A 20516-nucleotide genomic window follows, 5' to 3' on the forward strand; every position below is an offset into this window, starting at 1 on the left:
CATAATGTATGAACTACTGACGTGTGATCCTAATTAGTCTTATCAATAAAAACCAGGAGTCAGATATTGGGGGGAAATTGGAAGATCAAAGAACCGGGAGCGGCCATCAGTGTTTACTACCTGTCTCCATCGTCAGTCAGTCCAAGAGGCCAAGATCTTGTCTCCACCTCCAAATGCTGGGATTAAAGACATGTGCCACCACTGCCTGGTTTCTATGATTAACTAGTGGCTAGCTCTGCCCTCTGATCTCCAGGCAAGCTTTGTCAGAACACAAACAAAATACCACACAACAAACTATCCAATGATCTAGTTCTCTATCCTTGCTGTAAGTGAAGTGTATCACTGTGCTTGCCTTTAGACACAAGAAGATCCAATTAAGAATTATGAGCTCACCTGGGATTCATGCAGGTGAGGGCACAGCAGGAACTGCCCATTCAGTACTGAGTATGAAATGGACTAATGCAACTTTCACCTCTGTGTGCTCCCTAAAGCTAATCTTCCTATACCCAAAGCATCTTATAGGGAGGTAGCCAAAACATATGCACAGATAACGCCAGCTGGCCCTGCTACAGGTCCAGCTACTGTAATCCCAGCTACTGGAAAGGCTGAGGCTGGAGGATTCAAGTGCAAGTCTTGTTTAAGATAACAAAGTTCAAGGCCAGTCTAGCACAGACCTAGCCTCGGACTGCTAGGGGTCAGGCTCAGGAGTACTGTGTTTGCCCATCACAAGAGTTCACACTCGGAACTGTAAAATATTAATTCTATCCCTCATGGTCTTCCCTCAGGAAGACACACCACTTCCCAAAAGGACTCCAGTGGACTCAGGCAAAGGTTACCTAACACTGTTCCCATGCATGTTCGCCTCTCCCTCTTCCTCACTACCCGCCCCCCCCCCCACACACACACACTTAGACACTTAGAAGTGCCGGTCAGTTCTAAAAGTGTAAACTAGAGAAATGGCAAGAAATCTCTCAAGGGACTGAGGTGAGCACAGGCAGAAATCAGACACTGACACTCTGCAGCACCAACTTGGAAATTTTCAAGGATGCTTTAGATGTGAATGCTTTTGGAGACAGCACCTTTACTTCTTGGGAAAGGCAATAAATATGTGGAAGTGAGCTTTACAATAAAAGGGGGGAAAAGCCGGGCAGTGGTGGCGCACGCCTTTAATCCCAGCACTCGGGAGGCAGAGGCAGACGGATCTCTGTGAGTTCGAGACCAGCCTGGTCTACAAGAGCTAGTTCCAGGACAGGCTCCAAAAGCCACAGAGAAACTCTGTCTTGAAAAACCAAAAAAAGGGGGGGGGGGCAACCTAGACAGTCCTCATGGCCAGGAGGAAGTGGAATAAGTTGAACACATCCTTAAAAAACACTATTTTATGTGTATAAGTGTTTTGCTTTCGTGTGTGTGTGTGTGTGTGTGTGCTCAAGGCCATGTATATACGGATATATGTGCCATGTGCATGGCTGGTGCTCCAGAAGGCCAGGTGTCAGATCCTCTAAAACTAGAGTTAGGATAGTTGTGAGCAGCCATGTGGGTGCTGGGAACTGAACCCTGGTCTTTTGCAAAAGCAACAGGTGCTCTTAGCACCTCAGCCACCTTTTCATCCTCAGCTCCATGCACTCCCACTAACCTCGATACAAATACAAAGGAATGTTAATGAACACTGGATCTTTTATTTCTGGTTTGTCCAGACAGAATTTCTGTGTATAGCCCTGGCTATCCAGGCACTCACTCTGTAGACCAGGTTGGCCTCGAACTCACAGAGATTTGCCTGCCTTTGCCTCACAACCACTGGGATTAAACACATGCACGACTACTGCCTGGCAGAACACTAGATCTTAACAGCAGACAATAGGGTAGGCTATCCTGTCTCATTTTCATTAAAGAAAAATTAATCTGTTTACAATCACAGAAAAAGTCAACAGGTAAAGTTACACCAAATGAAATGGTTATTTATGGGGTATTAGAATTTGGAGGGGTTTCAGCTTCTTTTCTGCTTATTTCCCGTTTTCACATGACATGAAGAATATTAATACACCACTCAAAACAGGGCAGCATAGTTATGAGGGGAGATTGGGACCTAAACAAGGTGTCTCTTCTACACTGAATGACTATGGGCTAACAAAGTGGTAGACAGTGTGCCATGTCTGTTCCTGCTGTGGTAAAGCATGGCATGAAGACTCAATTGCCAGGCTTCCCGACTGCACCAGGATCTTCTTGCTCGGGCATCTGACCACTGTCTTAGTCCGAGCTAAGACCTGGCAGGCATCCAGCAGTAGCAGGAGCCCTAGACAGACAACGACTGGGATGTAGGTCCTCAGCAACTCTTCCAGGACCAAAGTGAAGACAGCCCCTAGAACAGAAAGAATGCACACCCAGATCCAAGAGCTCAGGAGTTCCAGCCCAGGCCCTCCCATTAAAAATACCCCTCACACCCCTTTCAGGAAGCAAGACAAAGAATCAGAAGCCTTGAAAGCTAATGCAAGTCCCTGAGCATGGGAGAGTCAAGCAGGGATATGGAAACCAACTTTCCCCCAACTCTTTATAATCCTAAATCTACTGGAGGATTCAAAAGGGGACTCGGGGGCTTGAGACGGAAATGTGGTAATAATCTCAAAATGCGGAAGACTTTAGAAATCAAGATTTAGTGTCAACACTGGCCAGGGGATGCAAAACAGTAGTGTCCAGCCTTGGAAGCAGCAGCTGTCTGTCTGTATGTTGGCACTTCTACCAACGGAGCTTCTCAGAGTGCGTTCTAGAGACATTCTCTGCCTCTTTGGTCAGGGGACTCTAGCTTTCCTGCTGCCTGCTCCCACATCCACAGATCAGAAGCTGTCAACCATGACTCCATTTCAGGGTCGAATGACACCTTCACAGGGGTTGCCTAAGACCATCGGAAAACAGATATTGACATTATGATTCATAACAGTAGCAAAATTACAGTTATGAAGTAAGAATGAAAGTAATTCTATGTGTGGAGTCACCACAGCATGGGGAACTGTATTAAAGGGCCACAGCGTTAGGAAGGTTGAGAACCCCTGCGCCAGATACATATACATTAGGTGGCAGCTGCTGCTCTACTCCCTTCAGGCGTGAGGACATAGGAGTGAGCTCTCGGGGTTGCGCTACATGTTCATACTGGGACACCGTGCAGTCACAGAACTGATGGGGAAAGCATGTTACTGTATTACAAGGACATTTCTGTGACATTTCAAAAACACCTAGTCCCTGTATTATGGAAGCTATGGCCGAGCAGAAGTGTTCCTGGTCCCATAGAAAAAAAGAGGGCAGCAGTGAGGAAGAGCTAAATCTTTCTATCATCCCCAGGAGACCCCAGCTGCCCTCTTACCCACCATAAGCAGGAGACTGATCTCTTTGTGGCACGGGTGGGGCCACAGCCAGCAGCTCCAGCCAGCAGCTCCAGCCAGCCCACAGCTGTTTGGTAGTTTCTAGGATCTTGCTGGTAGCCGAAAACTGCAATGAAACGCCTCAGCAAACCGCTCGAACAAGGCTCTCTACGAGTGGCAGGGAAAGCCTGTCAGCTGGGTTCCTCAAAGATGCAGTGCCTGGAGGTGTAGCCTCCGCCTGTCATCAGCTCCCCTAACAAAGCCACTACAAGTAGAGGCCAGATCCAGGTTGAGTCAGGTGAAGAGGGGGCCACCCTATGGGACTGACCTTTGAATCGGGAGCAGACAGTCCACAAGTTTAGAGACGGCTTTCTCTCCTCACCAGACCTCTCTACTGCTGACAACCCTGCCTCAGATCTCAGGAAAGGGAACAGGGCTTGGGCCTCCCCATCTAGAGCCAGAACCTGGGAAAGACTAATTCTTTGTGCCAGGCCTGGTTTCTCTTTACACTGAACATTTAGAGGTGGGATGGAAAGAAGCTAATTTCCACTTTCAATCTCCTATGCATGTCCTGGTCCCACTGTGGCAGATACAGAGGAGGGGTCTAACATAATCCATCTTACCCAGACCTTTTCCGCAGGACTGCTTCCTATGATCCGACAGCAGCTAGGCCTCTTCTCCTCTGCCCTCCAGAGCATCTAATCTTCTGACAACATGATACAATGTCATCTACATAGTTGCTCCAGAACCCCACAAATGAAATTTTTACTAAACCACGTTTTAAATTTACAATTTTGTGTTGGGCTACAATTGACAGCTATCCTGGAGTATGTGGCCCAAGGGCCACAGGTAAGACACTTGCAGAGTTTAAACTGTCTGGTTCTTACCATATCTGCCCCTCAAAACCCACCACCTTAGGTTGGGGGAGGGAAGCGCATGCAAGCTTGGGAGGAGGTAACATAGGTCTTCCACAGTGCCTGGCAGGATCGGTGGACTTTCAAGTGATTTCTAGGATTCCATCCCAGATTTCCTAGGACCCCGTGGGGTCTAGGTTAGGTCTACTTTGGGCCTTGTTTGACTAGGTGTGTTAACTTTCGGCAAATTACATTTTACCATCAGGACTAGTTTCTAAGCTTATAAAAGGAGATTTCTACAGGGGTGCAAGCCATAAATCCCAGCACTTGGGAGGCAGAGGCAGGTGGACCTCTGCAAGTTTGAGGCCAGTATAGTTTATAGTGAGTTCCCAGTAAGGAGACCATCTTGAAAATAAAGAAAATTTAAAATTCTGCCTCATGTGCCTCCCTCAAATTAGAACACTGGGTGATGTGGGATGGGGAGCGTACTCAGTCACACTCCCACTTCATCCTCCTGGATCCCTTGGTCCCACCATTTCTACAGCTCTAAATTGGCCTGGAGAGCATGCTAGGCCAGAAATTTAAGTCCCGCCCCCTCCCACCTGGAGATGTGGGAAGGGCCCACTGGGCCATCAGTCCCCCGAGGGCCCCTGCGCTGCTCACCATCTGTTTCAACACAGTGGCCAGTGGCTGAGAGCAGCAAGAGTTTAGCAGACCGGTGAGTGTGAAGCCATAGCTCCTCCCTCCCTGCCAGAAGACTGCAGTCACTCTGCTCAGCCCACCTGGCTCGCTCCAAACTTCCGAACTTCCTGGCCAGGCCCCCCAGACCCATCCAAGGAGGCCCAGCCCTGTCCTAGGAGGACCCCAAGACCCGCCTACTGAGGCCTCTCTTCAAACTTGGTAAGCCCAGCTAGCAGTCCAGTTCTGACGGTTCTGATCTGTAAGACCTGGCCTTGGGGCCACCCTGCGCCAGAGGGATCTGACACCACCCAGCCTTGTGTGCCTCTGGCCTCTGGGCTAGCTCCTGTAAGGAAGTTGCACACTGGCCTTGAGAAAGATACTTGCACACCACTGAACCATACAATTAATGCGCAATAAAGCAGTAACCAGTAACTACAAGTTTTTCTTGTTCACCTATGCTCAACTGAAAAATGTGAAAGATGTTTTGCCCAGATCAGTAAACAAAGGGTCAAATTTGGCCAGTTGTCGAGTATTTGGTTCTAACACACACCAAAAAGGAGATTAATACTATTAGTAATAATCTTAAAATGACTAAACAATATTCAAGGAATTTTCACATTTGGAAATTATATAAAAATAACATCTCAGTGTGCACGGATAAAGGAATGTTGGCCAATAGTACTTTTGTACATTGTCTGGATGAGCCACACAATACCTACTATCTGACTTTTTATGAACGTTGGCTACAGCCAAGCGTGATGACGCACACCTGCAATCCCAACAGGATTATGGGACAAGGATGAGGTTTGACTGCCCAGAGTTCACTGCCAGCATGGACTTACTACATAGCAAGAATAGGCCAGTAATGACTACACTGCAAAGCCCCAACTCCCCACAAAAAAATTCCAAGTCCTGGTCTAGAGGTCCAAGAGGAGCCCCCAAAGCTGCTGCTGCTTCTACTTCCTGCTGGGCACCTACCTGCTTGGATCTGCTTTCCATCCATCTGTAACTTTCTGAGGGCTGCTGGCTTGGCTGCCTAAAACTTCTCACATTTTTTAAGAGCGAACTGAACAGTCAAACTGTGCCATGATACTATGACGTGGGCCTCTGGTTCCTGTGCACTTGGTCATAAAGGGGAGTGAGCACTGGTGGCTGCCCTAACTTAACTCTGCTTTATCCCCCTGAGCTCTGTTTGGCCACTTCCTTCCTGAGTCACTTTCTCCTGTAATTACTTTGAACTCTAGGAAACCCAGAACTGACCCATAAACATAATGTACAGTAAAGGACCAAAACTTGCTCCAAGCAACAGGGAGCTTGGCAAGGCTTAAATGAGGGCAATTGCCATTACGGTGAGGCTGCACCCTAGAAAAGCCAGACTGCTCCTCTGAAGCGACGACACTGGGAACTTCTCCAATCAGATTACTAGCTGCACCAAGAAGACCCACTGTCAGGAACACCCCAACCCTCAACTGTTTCCCTGTTCCCTGTCAGCCTCTTCAAGACTAAGGTGGGAGTCCAGCACTGTGTCCAACACTTTTAATCCCAGCACTGGGGGAGGGAGGCGTGGGGAGATGGGGAGAGGCAATGGGATCTACATAATGAATTCTGGGACAGCCAGGGCTATGTAGAAAGACCCTGTCAAAACAAAAACAAAACAAAGGGCTGAGGTGGGATCACGGAGTCAACCCGTTCTCCTCAACCCGGCTCCGCTAACCCAGTCCTTCTCTGGCCTTCACCAGTGCTTACCTCTAACTGATATATTGGGACAAGCAGGTTGGCCTGGTCTCTTGGAGAACTCCCTAAGCAAGATGTTTCCTCTGAAACTCCAAAAGCAATCACCAATATAAAGGCTAAATTTTCTCCCTTGTGTTATTAAAATTATACATAATTATGTTTAAGTTCCATAACTCTTAAATCCCTCTACAACAAAGGAAAAATTATTAAAACATTTAATCACTGAAAATACAAATACATTAGCAAATGTATTTTAGGATACTTATATAAAATTTAACACAAAATTAAAGACTCTGACGATAAGCAATATGGATACTACTCTTTTTCCTGTACCAACTTTTCAATCCTTGGAACTAATGAGGTGACTGCAAGTCTTAGGGCAGAACCAAAAGCCAGCAGGTTCCTTTGTTTAGATGCAGTCAAGGCTGAAAAGGTGGCATCGCAGAGGCAGACGGTGGAAAAGGGCAGCAAGAGCTTCACCGCCTTTTCATGGAGTTCTGGGTAGCCTGTCTTTGTGCTTACCCAAAACTGAGTTACAGACATTGATTTATAAGCTGACTGTAAACTCGTATCTAAAGATAATGCTGCTAATTTTTCTTCTTCAGAGTCAGTGAGGTTGTTATTCTGGTGACTGGCAAAGGGATCAACGAGCCACAGATTTCCCAAACGTAAGTCCTCTTCTGGGGGGTAGCAGTCATGGAAAACCTGAGCAAGTCCTTCTAAGTGCTCAACAATAATGCCAGTGGTGCTTCTCACACTCACATCTGACGAGTCTAAGAACTCAGAAAACAAAGGAAACATGTCATAATTATTCTCTCGTGTGCGCTCCACCCACATTTTTAGCTTTTTCTTAAATATGTCGACTTTGTTATACAAATTGAAAAGAGTAGCCATGGTCCCTTGGAGAGCAGAATTTAACTTATTTATAAGTGAAAACATATCTGCTAAATAGGCTAGCTTTGCAACCCATTCCTTGTCTTGAAAATATCTGGCCAAATCTGAATGCCTTTGATTTAAAAGTATTTCAATTTCATGTCTCAGTTCAAATAATCTTGTTAAAATTCTCCCTTTCGAGAGCCAACGAACTTCAGCATTAAGTGGTAAGTTCACATGCTCCAATCCCATCTCTTCACACAGAGTTGTCAGCATTTGTGAATCTGAGGCACTGTTCCTTACAAAGCTTAAAATTTGTGCTGACTGCAAAAGGATTTCATGTAAGCATGGAGATAGCTTTTCTGCTGCTAAGTGTTCGCGGTGAATGAAACAGTGTGTGAATGTCACTGCATTCTTGGCAACTTCTTGAATTTTTGACTTTAAACGAGAACATCTATCAGTCATGCTTGTGGCCCCATCAGTACAGAAACCAACACAATGGTTCCAGCTCAGAGATCTACTATCGATATATTTATCTATGAGCTCAAACACTTCAAGACCTGTGCTCGAAGAAGACATTTCAGTACAAAATAACAATTCTTCTTTCACATCACCACATGCATAATCGATGAAGCGAACATAGCAGAGGAGAAGGGTGACGTCTGAGGTCTCCGATGACTCATCTATCTGAAGGGCAAACCACCGGGATTCTCTGACCTTCTGAACCAGCTGGTCTTCAATGTCTGCAGACAGCTTGTTGATCCTGCATCCAATTGTGGTACTGGAAAGAGGGATGGTTTTCATTTTGTCTCCAGCACTTGAACCCAAAACTTCTGAACACATTTCTACTAAATACGGTTTAATTAATTCTTCAGCGATGGAGAACGGCTTCTTTCTGGCAGCAATTTGGAAAGCGATTAAATAAGAAGCTTTCACAAGTGATTCTTCAACTAGTAAACACTGTTTTAAAGGACTGTTTTGACATTCGATTTCAAGTAATTTTTCCTCAAAAAAGTCAACTGGCTTGTTCTCTAATTCAGAATGTTTTGCCTTCAAATGGTTAGAGAGACTGACTGACATCACGCTTTCTTGAGGTAAGATCTCTCCACAAATGACACACTGTGCTCTTGGTGGACTTTCCTTTGATTCAGAACAGATAATAAAACCAGATTTTATATATTCTGCATCACAAGTCTGGATAAAGTCCACTCTTTTCTTCTTTGCAAGTGGAGAATCAGGTTCTTCATTTTCCCCATTTGGCAGAGGTAAATCTGAAGGAAATATTTAAATATGAACACTTGTGTTATGAAAACCTGAACAAAATTCCATTAGCAAGATGGATTAACATTAACGTTAGGGGTTAGAGAACAGTTCAGTGGTAGCACTTTATCTGGGATGTCACCCTGGATCCAATCCTTAGCACCAATATAAACCAACATACTACATATAAAATCTAAAGGCCAATCTTAGGAGTTTGATTGTACTGTGTATACTACCATCTAGGCCATTTTTGGGGGCGTGGGGGTTAGAGACAGGGCTTCTCTGTGTAGACTTGGCTGTCCTCAAACTCAGAGAGATCCACCTGCTTCTGCCTCCTGAGTGCTGGGATTAAAGGTGTGCACCACCACCGCCAGGCTCTTTTAAGAATCTTAATGCAGGGGTCAGTGAGATGGCTCAGCAAGCAAAGGTACCTGCTACCAAGCTTGACAAGGTGGATGATGTAACAGCTTCCACAAGCTGTTCCACATATACACTGTGGCATGCTCCCAAGCATGTACAGACAAGTACAAAATAAAACACAACAAAATAAAATACAACAAAATTCCTAAGTAGGGCTAGGAATGGTAGCACACTCCTGGAATCCAGCACTTAGGAGGCAAAGGCAGGAGATCAGGAGCTTAAGGTCATCCTCAGCTATATGTCCAGTCTGAGATCAGCCTGTGACATTACATGAGATACCTATCTCAAAAACAAAAACAGTGAGAGGACAGGTAGACAAAGAAGAATTTCAGTGTGTACATTTTTATCAATGTAAGATGTTTTCAATCCAATGTCAAATGACAAAGCAATTTACAACAGTACATAGAAAGTAGTCCATATTTAATCCAGAAATTAAAAAAAATAAGCACACACATACCAGATGTCCACAGATCACAGATCTTTTACTACTTTTTAAATGTGGAGGTGTACAGAAGTTGATGCACATAGTGACAGTATCATTTTAAACAGAATATAAGATGATCAAATTTGCTCAAGAATTTTCTTTGACTCCTACCAAAGGAAAGGCACCCTATGTAAAATATCAATGATTACTTTTAGCAAGTAAGCTTTATCTATTTATTTAGAGACAGGCTCTTGGTGTGCGGCCCAAGCTGGCCTTGAACTCAAGATTTCCTGCCTCAGTCTCCCAAATAGCTAGGAGGACAGTAACCTCACCATGACAACCAGCTCCAGACTGGGCATTTTACATATAGGTTAGGGAAGGGACCTGGCCAGCTTGAGCATGGTGAGCATGGCTCTGGCAGGCTTTGTTCTTCTCCCTCATCCCCTCTGCCTTGCTAAAAAATCTTTAGGTTACATTCCTACTAGTCACCAAGGTTCACTCCTTTAGTTTGCCACTTCTTCCTCCTAAGGCTGACTACCAAGGTCCAGCTGTCAAAGTATTGAAGTCCAGCAATCAGAAGCCTCCTTTGGCTCATCTAAAATTAACACCTCATCCTAACACGGGGATTCCCATTTTACCTTTATAAACTGCCATTTGCCTATGGGCCACATCAGTCTCTCCTTTCTCCAGAGGCAGTCCTTTGTTCCTCTGGGACAAATACCCCTGCCCCCTTTTCTTGTCCCCTTCTCTCTCATTCCCTATCTCCTTTACCACCACATCCTATCCCATTCTAACACAGCCCCCCCCCCTTTTCTCCTCTTAAAAATTACACCTGTAAGGTCATCCATCTGCTGTTGTTTTTCTGCCTGCTTAATAAAGGATCTCTGTGAAAATAGGTATCTAGGTGTGGTTTGGGCCTAACCCAGGGTCTGTGGAGGAGCCCCAATGTTCAGAAGCCCCTTTGGTTAGTCTGTGAGATAGGGTTATTGTCAAAAATGAAAAAAACTGGGCTATTGCTCTGTGATCAACACAAAGCTCTGAATTCGACACACACACAACTTTGGGCAGAGTTAGCCAGCCACTAAAGTAACTGAAAACACAGGAATAAGGGAGTAAGGCACTGCCACTGACTTGGGCAATGCTTTACAGCTTTCCATGCAGGAATTCAGCTTTCTACCACTAACACCAGAGCATTATCTGTTCTCTCAACAATGACAATTGAATAATTAAATGCAGAGTTTAAAAAAAGAGGAGAGCGAGAAAGAAAAAGAACTAAGGCTCAATCACAAATTCTTTTAAGCAAATGTGTATGTCAGTAATTATAACGGCTTATCAATACATTTGAAAGAGCAATGTACATGTGTGAAATGCTTAACTCTACACACAATATTTTATGTGCATATGGATTTGTAGCATTCTGACATTTTACACTTAATAATTACTGTCTTTACCTTTTTATATAAAAAAAATTAATCAGAAAGCAAACCTTATACAAGGTGCCAGGACACTTACCTGTCTGGCATGCAACATGGTGGGAGTGTGGTCTGCAAGAGGTAGCTTTGGTCTGTGTGCCTGGCCTGCACAATATGCCTTTGTTCTTCTGAAGCCTGGGAGGCTGCAAACACTGGAGTCTCTCATCAGCTGCCAGTGTACTTCCCTAGTTAGAAACAAATCCACAGGCCAGTGTTTTTAGTAACTTTCCAACAACCACACTGCTATCAGATGAAAAGCAGTTTGTTATCCTGTAGAAGAGCAGTTACAAACAGAAAGCACTTTGAGGGAGAAAATAACAAAAACCACTGTGATGGTTTGAAAGAAAATGGCCCCCAGAGGAAGTGGCACTATTAGGAGGTGTGGCTTTGTTGAGAAGGCATACTGTTGTTCGAGTGTGTGACTGTGGAGGTGGGCTTTGAGGCCTCATATGTGTGCTCAAGCCATGCCCAGTGGAACAGACCACTTCCTGTTGCCTGCGGATCAAGATGTGGGAATCTCAGGTCCATCTCCAGAGGCACGGCTGCCCGCACCACCATGTCACAGCTTGAAGGTAAAGGACTAAAGCTCTGAAACCATCAAGATGTGAACTCTCAGCTGTTCCTGCTGCCACGCTTTTGCTCCATCATCATTAACTCTAGCCCTCTGAAACTGTACCCCAAATTAAATGCTTCCCCTTACATGCTGCTTGGGCCATGGTGTTTGTCACAGCAACTGAGAAATAACTAAGACAACCACTAACTCCTAATCAGCACAGGCACCATTCATTGTTTCTCTTTAAAGACAAACAAACAAAAAAACTAAAGTTGGAAGATGGATATGTCTAGAATGGGTAAGGCACTCCGTTCAATCCCTAGTACACAAGTGTACACACACAAATTACTCTGCCTAAAATATGACTGAAATAGCCAAATAAAGAAAAAACATTTGCTGATAAGGGTAATTATGTTTTTAAAAAGGGATATATTCACAGACTCCACAAAATAATATATAATCTCTATTGATTAAAGACCTCAACTAGGCTGGGTGTTGGTGTTGCACAGCTTTAATCCTAGCACTCAGTAAGTGGATCTCTTGAGTTTGAGGCCAGGTTGGTTCCAGGACAGCCAAGACTACACAGTTAAAAACCCTGTTTCTTATATTTTTGGTTGTGAGCCTAGCCTTTAACGGCTTAGCCATCTTTATATCTTAATTAAGGGAGCCATTTTAGGGTTGGCAAGAGACTTGACTCTAAAGGGGTTCCCAGGTGTCCAGGGAGATGTCCCCAGCTAGTTCCTTGGGCAGCTGAGGAGAGGGAGCCTGAAATGGCCCGATCCTATAGCCATACTGATGAATATCTTGCATATCACCATAGAACCTTCATCTGGCGATGGATGGAGATAGACAGAGCCCCACATTGGAGCACTGGACTGAGCTCCCAAGGTCCAAATGAGGAGCAGAAGGAGGGAGAACATGAGCAAGGAAGTCAGGACCGAGAGGGGTGCACCCACCAACTGAGATGGTGGGGCTGATCTAATGGGAGCTCACCAAGGCCAGCTGGACTGGGACTGAAAAAGCATGGGATAAAACCGGACACCCTGAACATGGCGGACAATGAGGGCTGCTGAGAATCCAAGGACAATGGCACTGGGTTTTGATCCTACTGCATGTACTGGCTTGGGGGGGGGGGGTCTAGCCTGTTTGGATGCTCATCTTCCTAGACCTGGATGGAGAGGGGAGGACCTTGGACTTCCCACAGGGCAAGGAACCCTTACTGCTCTTCCAACTGGAGAGGGAGAGGGAGGGGAGTGGGGTGAGGGGAAGGGAAATGGGAGGCGGGGAGTAGGCGGAAATTTTTAATTAAAATAATAATAATAAAAAATACAAATTAAAAAAAAAGAAAAAGAAAAACCCTGTCTCCAAACAAAAACAAACAAGAAAAATTTCAAATGACCAGAAAGGAAGTATTCTTTCATTCATTCCTTCTTTCCTTCCTTCCTTTCTTTGGCTTTTTGGGACAGGGTTTCTTCGTAGCTTTGGAGCCTATCCTGGAACTTGCTCTTGTAGACCAGTCTGGCAGAGATCTGCCTGCCTCTGCCTCTGCCTCCAGAGTTCTGGGATTAAAGGCATGTGCCACCAACACCTAGCTTTGAAAGAAAGTATTCTTAGGAGCAATGTAAAAACAAAGCAAAAAAAAAAAATCAATACATTTGACTACCTGGAAATTATAAGAAAAAATAAAACTTTTGTAAATAAAGATCATATCTCCATAAACTAAAATGTGATATAGATATGAATAATTTGCATTGGTATAAATTTTGCTTTATTGATAGAAATTTAAGGTCAATTTTGTTATATGTATATGTATTTCTGATTTTGATTAAGGTAATGTGATTATGTAGTTCATTTAAAAATGTAATGTATAATTAGGAAATATAGGTTGTTAATGGATAATCATCAATAATAATCAAGCTTGTAGTCATGTTAGATTTTCTAGATATATAGAGATATATTTCAGTTAGATAGGCATTCTTCATATCTTTCAAAGACTGCAGAATATGGCATTTAAAATGTTTTAATAGCTTACGGTTTTTCATGACAATGAGACACATCTGCTCCTGGTAGCACCAATCTACTTCAAGAGGAAGATGGGCATCGAAGAGGCTCCTTATGGAGTTGGCTAGCCATTTGGGCAAGAAACTGCTCTTGCCTGGACTGATGCATAAACTGGACACAAAGAACCCACAGAGAGGACTTCTAAACTTGCCTAAAGATGAGATGATCCTTCGGGGTTCCTGATTCATGAAAGAGTCTGCGAGACATTCTGCAGGATACAGAAAAAAGTGACTGAACTGTCTTTGAAATTTCCTGCTTCATGAAAAAGTCTGCTGGATACTATGGGCCTGAAGCCTGACAATGGATGCCCCAATGGTACAAAAGAACTTTGGGTGACTGTCCAGACAGCGAGATGTCTCTGTCATTTCTAGAGTTTGGAAGTTGCTTATTTCTTTTTAATTAGGTAATATTATATCCTTCTGGAGTCTTTGATGGAGTTGAAGAATAGATACATAGTTATATAGTTTTCCATTGTTATGATAAAAGATAAAATAGATATATTTATTGTAACTGTAATTCTTGCTTGATAACTGTTTTGTTATATGTAATTTTGCCATGTTAAAGCCTTTCTTTTTTGTTTAAACAGAAAAAAGGGGGAAATGATATAGGTGGGTCTTCTGTTTTGTGTTGATTTCATTGGTTAATTAATAAAGAAAACTGCTTGGCCTGATAGGTCAGAACATAGGTGGGTGGGGAGACAGAACAGGATGCTGTGAGTCAGTCTCCATGATTCTTCGACCTGAGATGGATGTAGGCTAGAATCTTTCCCGGTAAGCCATGACTTCGTGGTGCTACACAGATTATTAGAAATAGGTTAATCAAGATGTGAGAGTTAGCCAATAAGAGGCTGAAACTAATGGGCCAAGCAGTATTTAAATGAATACAGTTTCCGTGTAAGTATTCTGGGGCTAAGCTAGCTGTGTGGGAGCTGGGCAGGACAAAAAGCAGGCTGCTGCTCCTGCTACAAAAGTGAAAAGAAAACAGAGTAGGACATTTTATTTAAAACACATTTATTTCATTCAGAAAACATTTACTGAATGTAAGTAAGCCATAAATCAAGCACTGTCTAAGCCGTAGGGGTACAACAGAAAAAAACAAACAAACAAGAGTCCTGATCAGAGAGGGAGACACAAAAACCAAACAAGGAGCTAGGGGATGGTGGCACACGCCTTTAATCCCAGCACTTGGGAGGCAGAGGCAGGTGGATCTCTGAGTTAGAGGCCAGCTTGGTATAGAGTGAGTTCCAGGACAGTCAGGGCTACACAGAGAAAACTTGTCTTGGAAAACAAAAACAAATAACAACAAAAACCAAGCAAAATAATCATATAAACTTAAAAGTTTAAATAATGGAAAGAGTTGCTGAGGAAAAAGCAGGGTTAGGGAGCAGGGATCAACATCCGATTTTCTGAATTACTCAAAAGAGCAAACCAGGTTGCATGAACTGGCTCAGCTATTAAAGCTCTTCCATCCAGCCTGACCACCTGAGTTCAATCCCCAGTTTAATGCCTGGGATCTCTATGGTATAAGAAAAGAACAGACACCCTATTTCATCCCCTGCTCCCAGAGTTGTCCTCTGACTCCCACATATGTGCAGTAAGTGAAAAATTAAAGAGAAATAAGTGTGTACATGGCTGACTGTTCTCAACCCAGACTCAACTCTGAAAATAACCACTGTTCCCAGCTTCTGATAGATCAGTGGCATCTGACCACAAATAGCAGCACATGGCAAGTTTCAGCACCCTACTCTTATTTAGCAAGCTACCTTGGAAGTATATTTACATGACTTTGTATGAAGCTTGCCCAGCCCATTGTATTACTAAATGAGCTAGAAGTAACTACAAAAGAGTTCTTGTTTATAAATATAAGCCTTGTGCCAATACAATCAATGCCATGACTCTGTCCTTACACATAAATCCACTCTACATGTGCTAGTGCATGTGTGGAATAAAAGTCTGAGTGCTACTGTTGATTCAAAGCATGTGATTTAAATTATGGTGGCATTGGCACACTGCTCTTGAAAAAGGTTGTATCTAATTGTGTGACCACAAGCAATACATGTGAGGTCATTTTACTTGAGACTATTTCCCAGTGGATACTCAGCCTAGAGGGTTATTCTTCATGTGTAACATGACCTATATTCTTTTGTCTAAGAAGAATCCATCATAACTTCTGCCATTTTCTTAAAAAATTCATTCATGAGTCATAGTGCACATGTCTTTTATTCTAGCACAAAAGAAGTTGAGGCAGGCAGATCTCTATGATTCAAGGCCAACCTGGTCTACAAAGTGCCTTCCAAGATAGCCAAGGCTACACAGTGAAATCCTGTCTCAAATACCAACACCATCACCCCACAAATTTTTTCTAGACAAAGTGAAGCACAGCCATAATCCCAGCACCCAGGAGGCTGAGACAGAAAGATAATCCTAAATTCAAGCACAGCCTGAATTACATAGTGACGGTTACCCTATCTCAAAAAAAACTCTACGTATATTTTCAAATGAATGTGCCATGAAACTCAAAGACTTCAATAGTGAACAACTGGAAATAATTTCCCACTAGAATTCTTCCCCAATAGTTTTTCTCATAGGGAATCACCTATGATGGTGGCCTTTCCAGGCTATTCTCTATGTATGGACAAGCAGATAGACGTGTATTTAAAGCACAAATGAAGGTGTGCTATTCTAAGGTTTATGCCACCTTCTTTCCTGAAGCCTATACATACAGGCCTTATTCTTTTTAACAAAGGCATCGTAATCCATTACATGAATACAACATACTTACTTTAACTGTAACCAAAGCCTTTGTATGTGTGTGCAGGCTATGTAAACAGATGTGAAATGGGAAGGGGCACATTTCAGATTCTGCTTGTGTAAAATTATGTTTTGGCAATTCATATAACTCCAGAGTGATCTATGGCCCTAGACACTGATGGAAAAATTGGGTTTCAAGCCTCTGCTATTAGAGACAATGCAAACCAATTATAAGAGTTTGGTGACTTCAGCAGATTTGCTTCCTTATATTTTCTTGTATTTAACATTCCAGAAAATTCAAATTATTTAAATAACTTGAGGAAAATTCACATTAACATTCTCAAAGAAGCAAAAGATTCTAAAACTGTCATACAATACAAGCATCATATTTTTATAGAATAAAACCGAATCAATCAGAGCTATTTGGTAACAGGTTTTAAAATATTTTTAAATTTATTTTTATGTGTATGGGAGTTTTACCTGTATGTATGATTATGCACCATATGAATACCTAGTGCCCATGGAGGCCACAGAGGCCAGAAAATGACATCAGATCCCTGGAAGTAGAGTAGATTGTTTTAAGTTGCTGTCTGGCAGGGTGGTGGTGGCACATGCCTTTAATCCCAGCACTCAGGAGGCAGAGGCAGGCGGATCTCTGTGAGTTTGAGGCAAGGCCAGCCTGGTCTACAAGAGCTAGTTCCAGGACAAGCTCCAAAGCCACAGAGAAACCCTGTCTCGAAAAATCAAAAAACAAAAACAAAAGCAAAAACAGTTGCTGTCTGGGCACTGGGAATCAAACCTGGGTCCTCTGGAAAAGCAACCACTGCTCTTAACTGCTGAGCTATCTCTCCAGCCCCCAGTAACATAGTTTAAATGAGAGGTGATTACAGAAATACTCCACATGGGAAAAACATACATAGGGTAACTGTATTAAATGAGGTGCATATTCCTAAAAACTTGAATAATTCAAAATTAGCATAATTCAAGACTAATTGTCCCACATACATATACTAGAAGGATGAATTCTCAGAGGACACAAATTTATTACCAGTACTGTAGATTGTTAGAAATTATATAGAATACTTTTGTAAATACATCTTAATAATACTTATTAATTATATACAGTAACATCTTACTTGTACATTTAATAGCATAATTATTAATGGTACAAGTGATTAATCACATAATTTAAAATGATTTAGTATATAACATGTAATATATCAATATGTACAAGTTAATTTAATGACTTTCATTAATGAATATACTGTCTGAAAATAATTAGATACTATCACCTTCCAATATGATACATGCTGGGAGACTTAGGAGGACTAAACTGGACAAGCTACCTTTCTACAACAGTGACTCCAGGCAAGACGTCTGCTGAAGATGAACACGTGTGTGCTTTGAATCCCCGACTAAGGATCTTTGACATACAGATATATTTCCCAACTTTTTCTTTTTCACTATGGAACAGCAACCCATGTTGGATCGTTACCTTCAAAAGTAATAATTGCTGCTTGGCATGGTGGTGCATACCTTTAATCCCAGAGGCAAGTGGCTCTCTGAGTTCAAAGCCAGCCTGTCTACACAGAGTGAGTACCAGGACAGACAGGTCTGTTACATAGAGAAACCTTGTCTCAAAAAACAAAATGAAACAAACAAACAAAAGCAATGGCTGCTATAATATGGTTAAACGTGACAGCAGCTAGAGCCTGCCTACTCATTTATGGGCTTTAAACCCAGAACGATCACTAAGACAGTAAGACTTCTGCCTCATGTCACCGCCCGTCTTCTAAAATGCATTTTATTACTATGATTTTTGGTTGTGTATGTGATGTGGGGACATGTGAGTGCCACCATGCACATGTGAAGACCAGAAGACATCTTTGTGGAGTTGGTTCTCTCTTTACACCTTTGCACGATTCTGAGGTCAGGCTTGTGTGGCAAGCACGTTTACCTGCTGAGTCATTTTGATGTTCAACCTACTTTCATTTCATCAAAAATAATTCATGCTGGAATTGCCAGAGTTTTTCCCACTTATTCTGTTATATTTGTCTGGCTATAATTTTTCTAAGCTAGGCAAGTAGTTTGCCTAATTTGCTCTGCTGCTCTGGGGTTTTGAGAATTCCCTCTTACACTGTGCAGGACACACTCCCCAGTCTAACAGCACCTAGATACCACAGCAGTGGTTTGGTTCTTGTGTAGATTTTCATCATCTCTAACACTAATAGTGGACACACTTGCGTCCCACATCATCATTTTATAACACCTGAATGGCATTATCACATAAGAAAAAACTTCTAAGCCAGGCGGTGATGGCACACACCTAATACTCCAGAGACAGAGGCCAGCCTTGTCTACAGAGTAAGTTCCAGCACCGCCACGCCCACACAGAGAAACCCTGTCTCAAAACATGCCCCCCTGCCAAAAAAAGACTTTTAATTATTCAAACAAATGGTCACTAAAATCACTAAGTCAAGACCTAACACGGTATACGCTAGCTCAAACGTGATACTGACAAAGGATGAGGGAACTGAGGATAGCTCTGCAGGTCAAGGTCAATTCTCCTGCTGAAGTGATGGTTGGCACTGGACTACAACCACACAGCCTGTAATCCTGATAGCCGGCAAATCTGAAATTATTCACTCTTTAAAATTATTTTTATTTTTTCATTTTATATTTTTGTTTTTCAAGACAGGGTTTCACTGTAGCTCTGGAGCCTGTCCTGGAACTAGCTCTTGTAGACCAGTCTGGCCTCGAACTCACAGAGATCCGCCTGCTTCTGCCTCCCAAGTGCTGGGATTAAAGGCCCAGCTAAAATTATTTTTAAATCTGGGGACATTTTCACATTTTTCAAATTTGAGACATAAAGTGAGAAATTAAGTAAATATGCACTTTGTACTATTTTCAGTCCCAGTGACACCACTGAGCTTTCCAAAGAGGAGAAATAAGCAGTCAGGAGTTAGCAGGCACTTAAACAAATAAAGGAAGCTTAATACAAAGTAAGATGAATCAAGAGTACATCCTTATTAATGATCTAGAGTCCAGCAGTGATTCAAAACATAAAATGTGTTTCTGCTCAACCTTTTGAAAAGAATAAGCTACAAATAGAAAAGTACTTGTGTAATGTATGTGTATATGTATATGCATATGTGTGTATGTTTATATAATAGACTATAAGCAAAATGAAATCCCAAGTAAGTGGAGGATTATCAGGTAACATACAAACAATAAAACTCACATTTCCAATGATCTCTGCTACCTCTTTAGGACCTGCACCTGTTAAAAATCAAAATACACATTATCATTCTCACAATATACATGATTAAACACTGAAATTGGCATTCATTTTCTCTCACAAAGGTGGATTAGAATTTCTGGATGAGACTTTCTCAAAAAAATAGTCCAAGGAAACACCTGTGGTGCCTAGTAAAGCTAAGGATTCCCTATTTCAACCCCCTGCTACTTTATTAGAATGCTTGGTAACAAAGATGTAAGAGCGGGGAATGTCCAGATGGCTCAGTGGGTAAAGTGCTTGGTGTACAAGCATCCGGCTATGAATTCAGATTTCCAGAACCCGTTTAAAAACAAAAACACCAAGTATGTCTCTGAATCTGTAAGCCCAGGTGATCAGGAGGATCCTAGAGTTCACTGACCTTTCTAGCCTAACCAATCAGTGAACTCCGGGTTCAGTGAGACCCTGTCTTAAAAACTAATATGGATTTGGTAGGTTAACATGCTTGCTACTCAGACCTGAAAACCCGAGCTTGATCCTCAGATCCCAAGCGGAAGGAGAGAACTGACTCCCAAAAGCTGTCCTCCGACCTCCACAACAAAGGTCTGACATGTGCCTGTCCACACTTGTGCACATATCACACACACACACACACACACACACACACACACACACAATAAAAAACAAAACTCAAATTTTCAAAAACAAGATAGAGAGTGGTGAAGACACCTAACATCAACCTCTGGCTTCCATGCCTACCCACCTATATAGAAGTATATATGCACAACAGACACACACACACACACACTCACACACGAAAGTACATTAAAATTTTCAAATTCTTTTTGT

The 20516-nt window shown here is 42.7% G+C and overlaps 2 protein-coding genes across 4 annotated transcripts in view; both read right to left on the bottom strand.

Moving 5' to 3' along the window:
• Window positions 1-1700: 1700 nt before the first annotated feature.
• Tmem35b (transmembrane protein 35B) lies at window positions 1701-5036 on the bottom strand. Its single transcript, XM_042055289.1, is given in 4 exon segments — window positions 1701-2431; window positions 3400-3485; window positions 3487-3518; window positions 4830-5036. Coding segments are annotated over 4 exon segments (642 nt in total). The 3' UTR covers window positions 1701-2114.
• Window positions 5037-6818: 1782 nt separating this feature from the next.
• The window catches only part of Zmym6 (zinc finger MYM-type containing 6), a 45452-nt gene continuing 31754 nt past the window's right edge, over window positions 6819-20516 (bottom strand). For all 3 annotated transcript variants that reach the window (XM_038333625.1, XM_038333624.1, XM_038333626.2), the window contains 3 exons: window positions 19674-19711; window positions 11109-11253; window positions 6819-8763 (listed from right to left, as the gene is read on the bottom strand). In XM_038333625.1, coding sequence (XP_038189553.1) covers window positions 6935-8763; window positions 11109-11253; window positions 19674-19711 — 2012 coding nt within the window. In that variant the 3' untranslated portion in view covers window positions 6819-6934. The remainder of the gene's footprint in view (window positions 8764-11108; window positions 11254-19673; window positions 19712-20516) is intronic.

The sequence above is a fragment of the Arvicola amphibius genome, chromosome 6, assembly GCF_903992535.2.
Source record: "Arvicola amphibius chromosome 6, mArvAmp1.2, whole genome shotgun sequence".
Lineage (NCBI taxonomy): Eukaryota > Metazoa > Chordata > Mammalia > Rodentia > Cricetidae > Arvicola > Arvicola amphibius.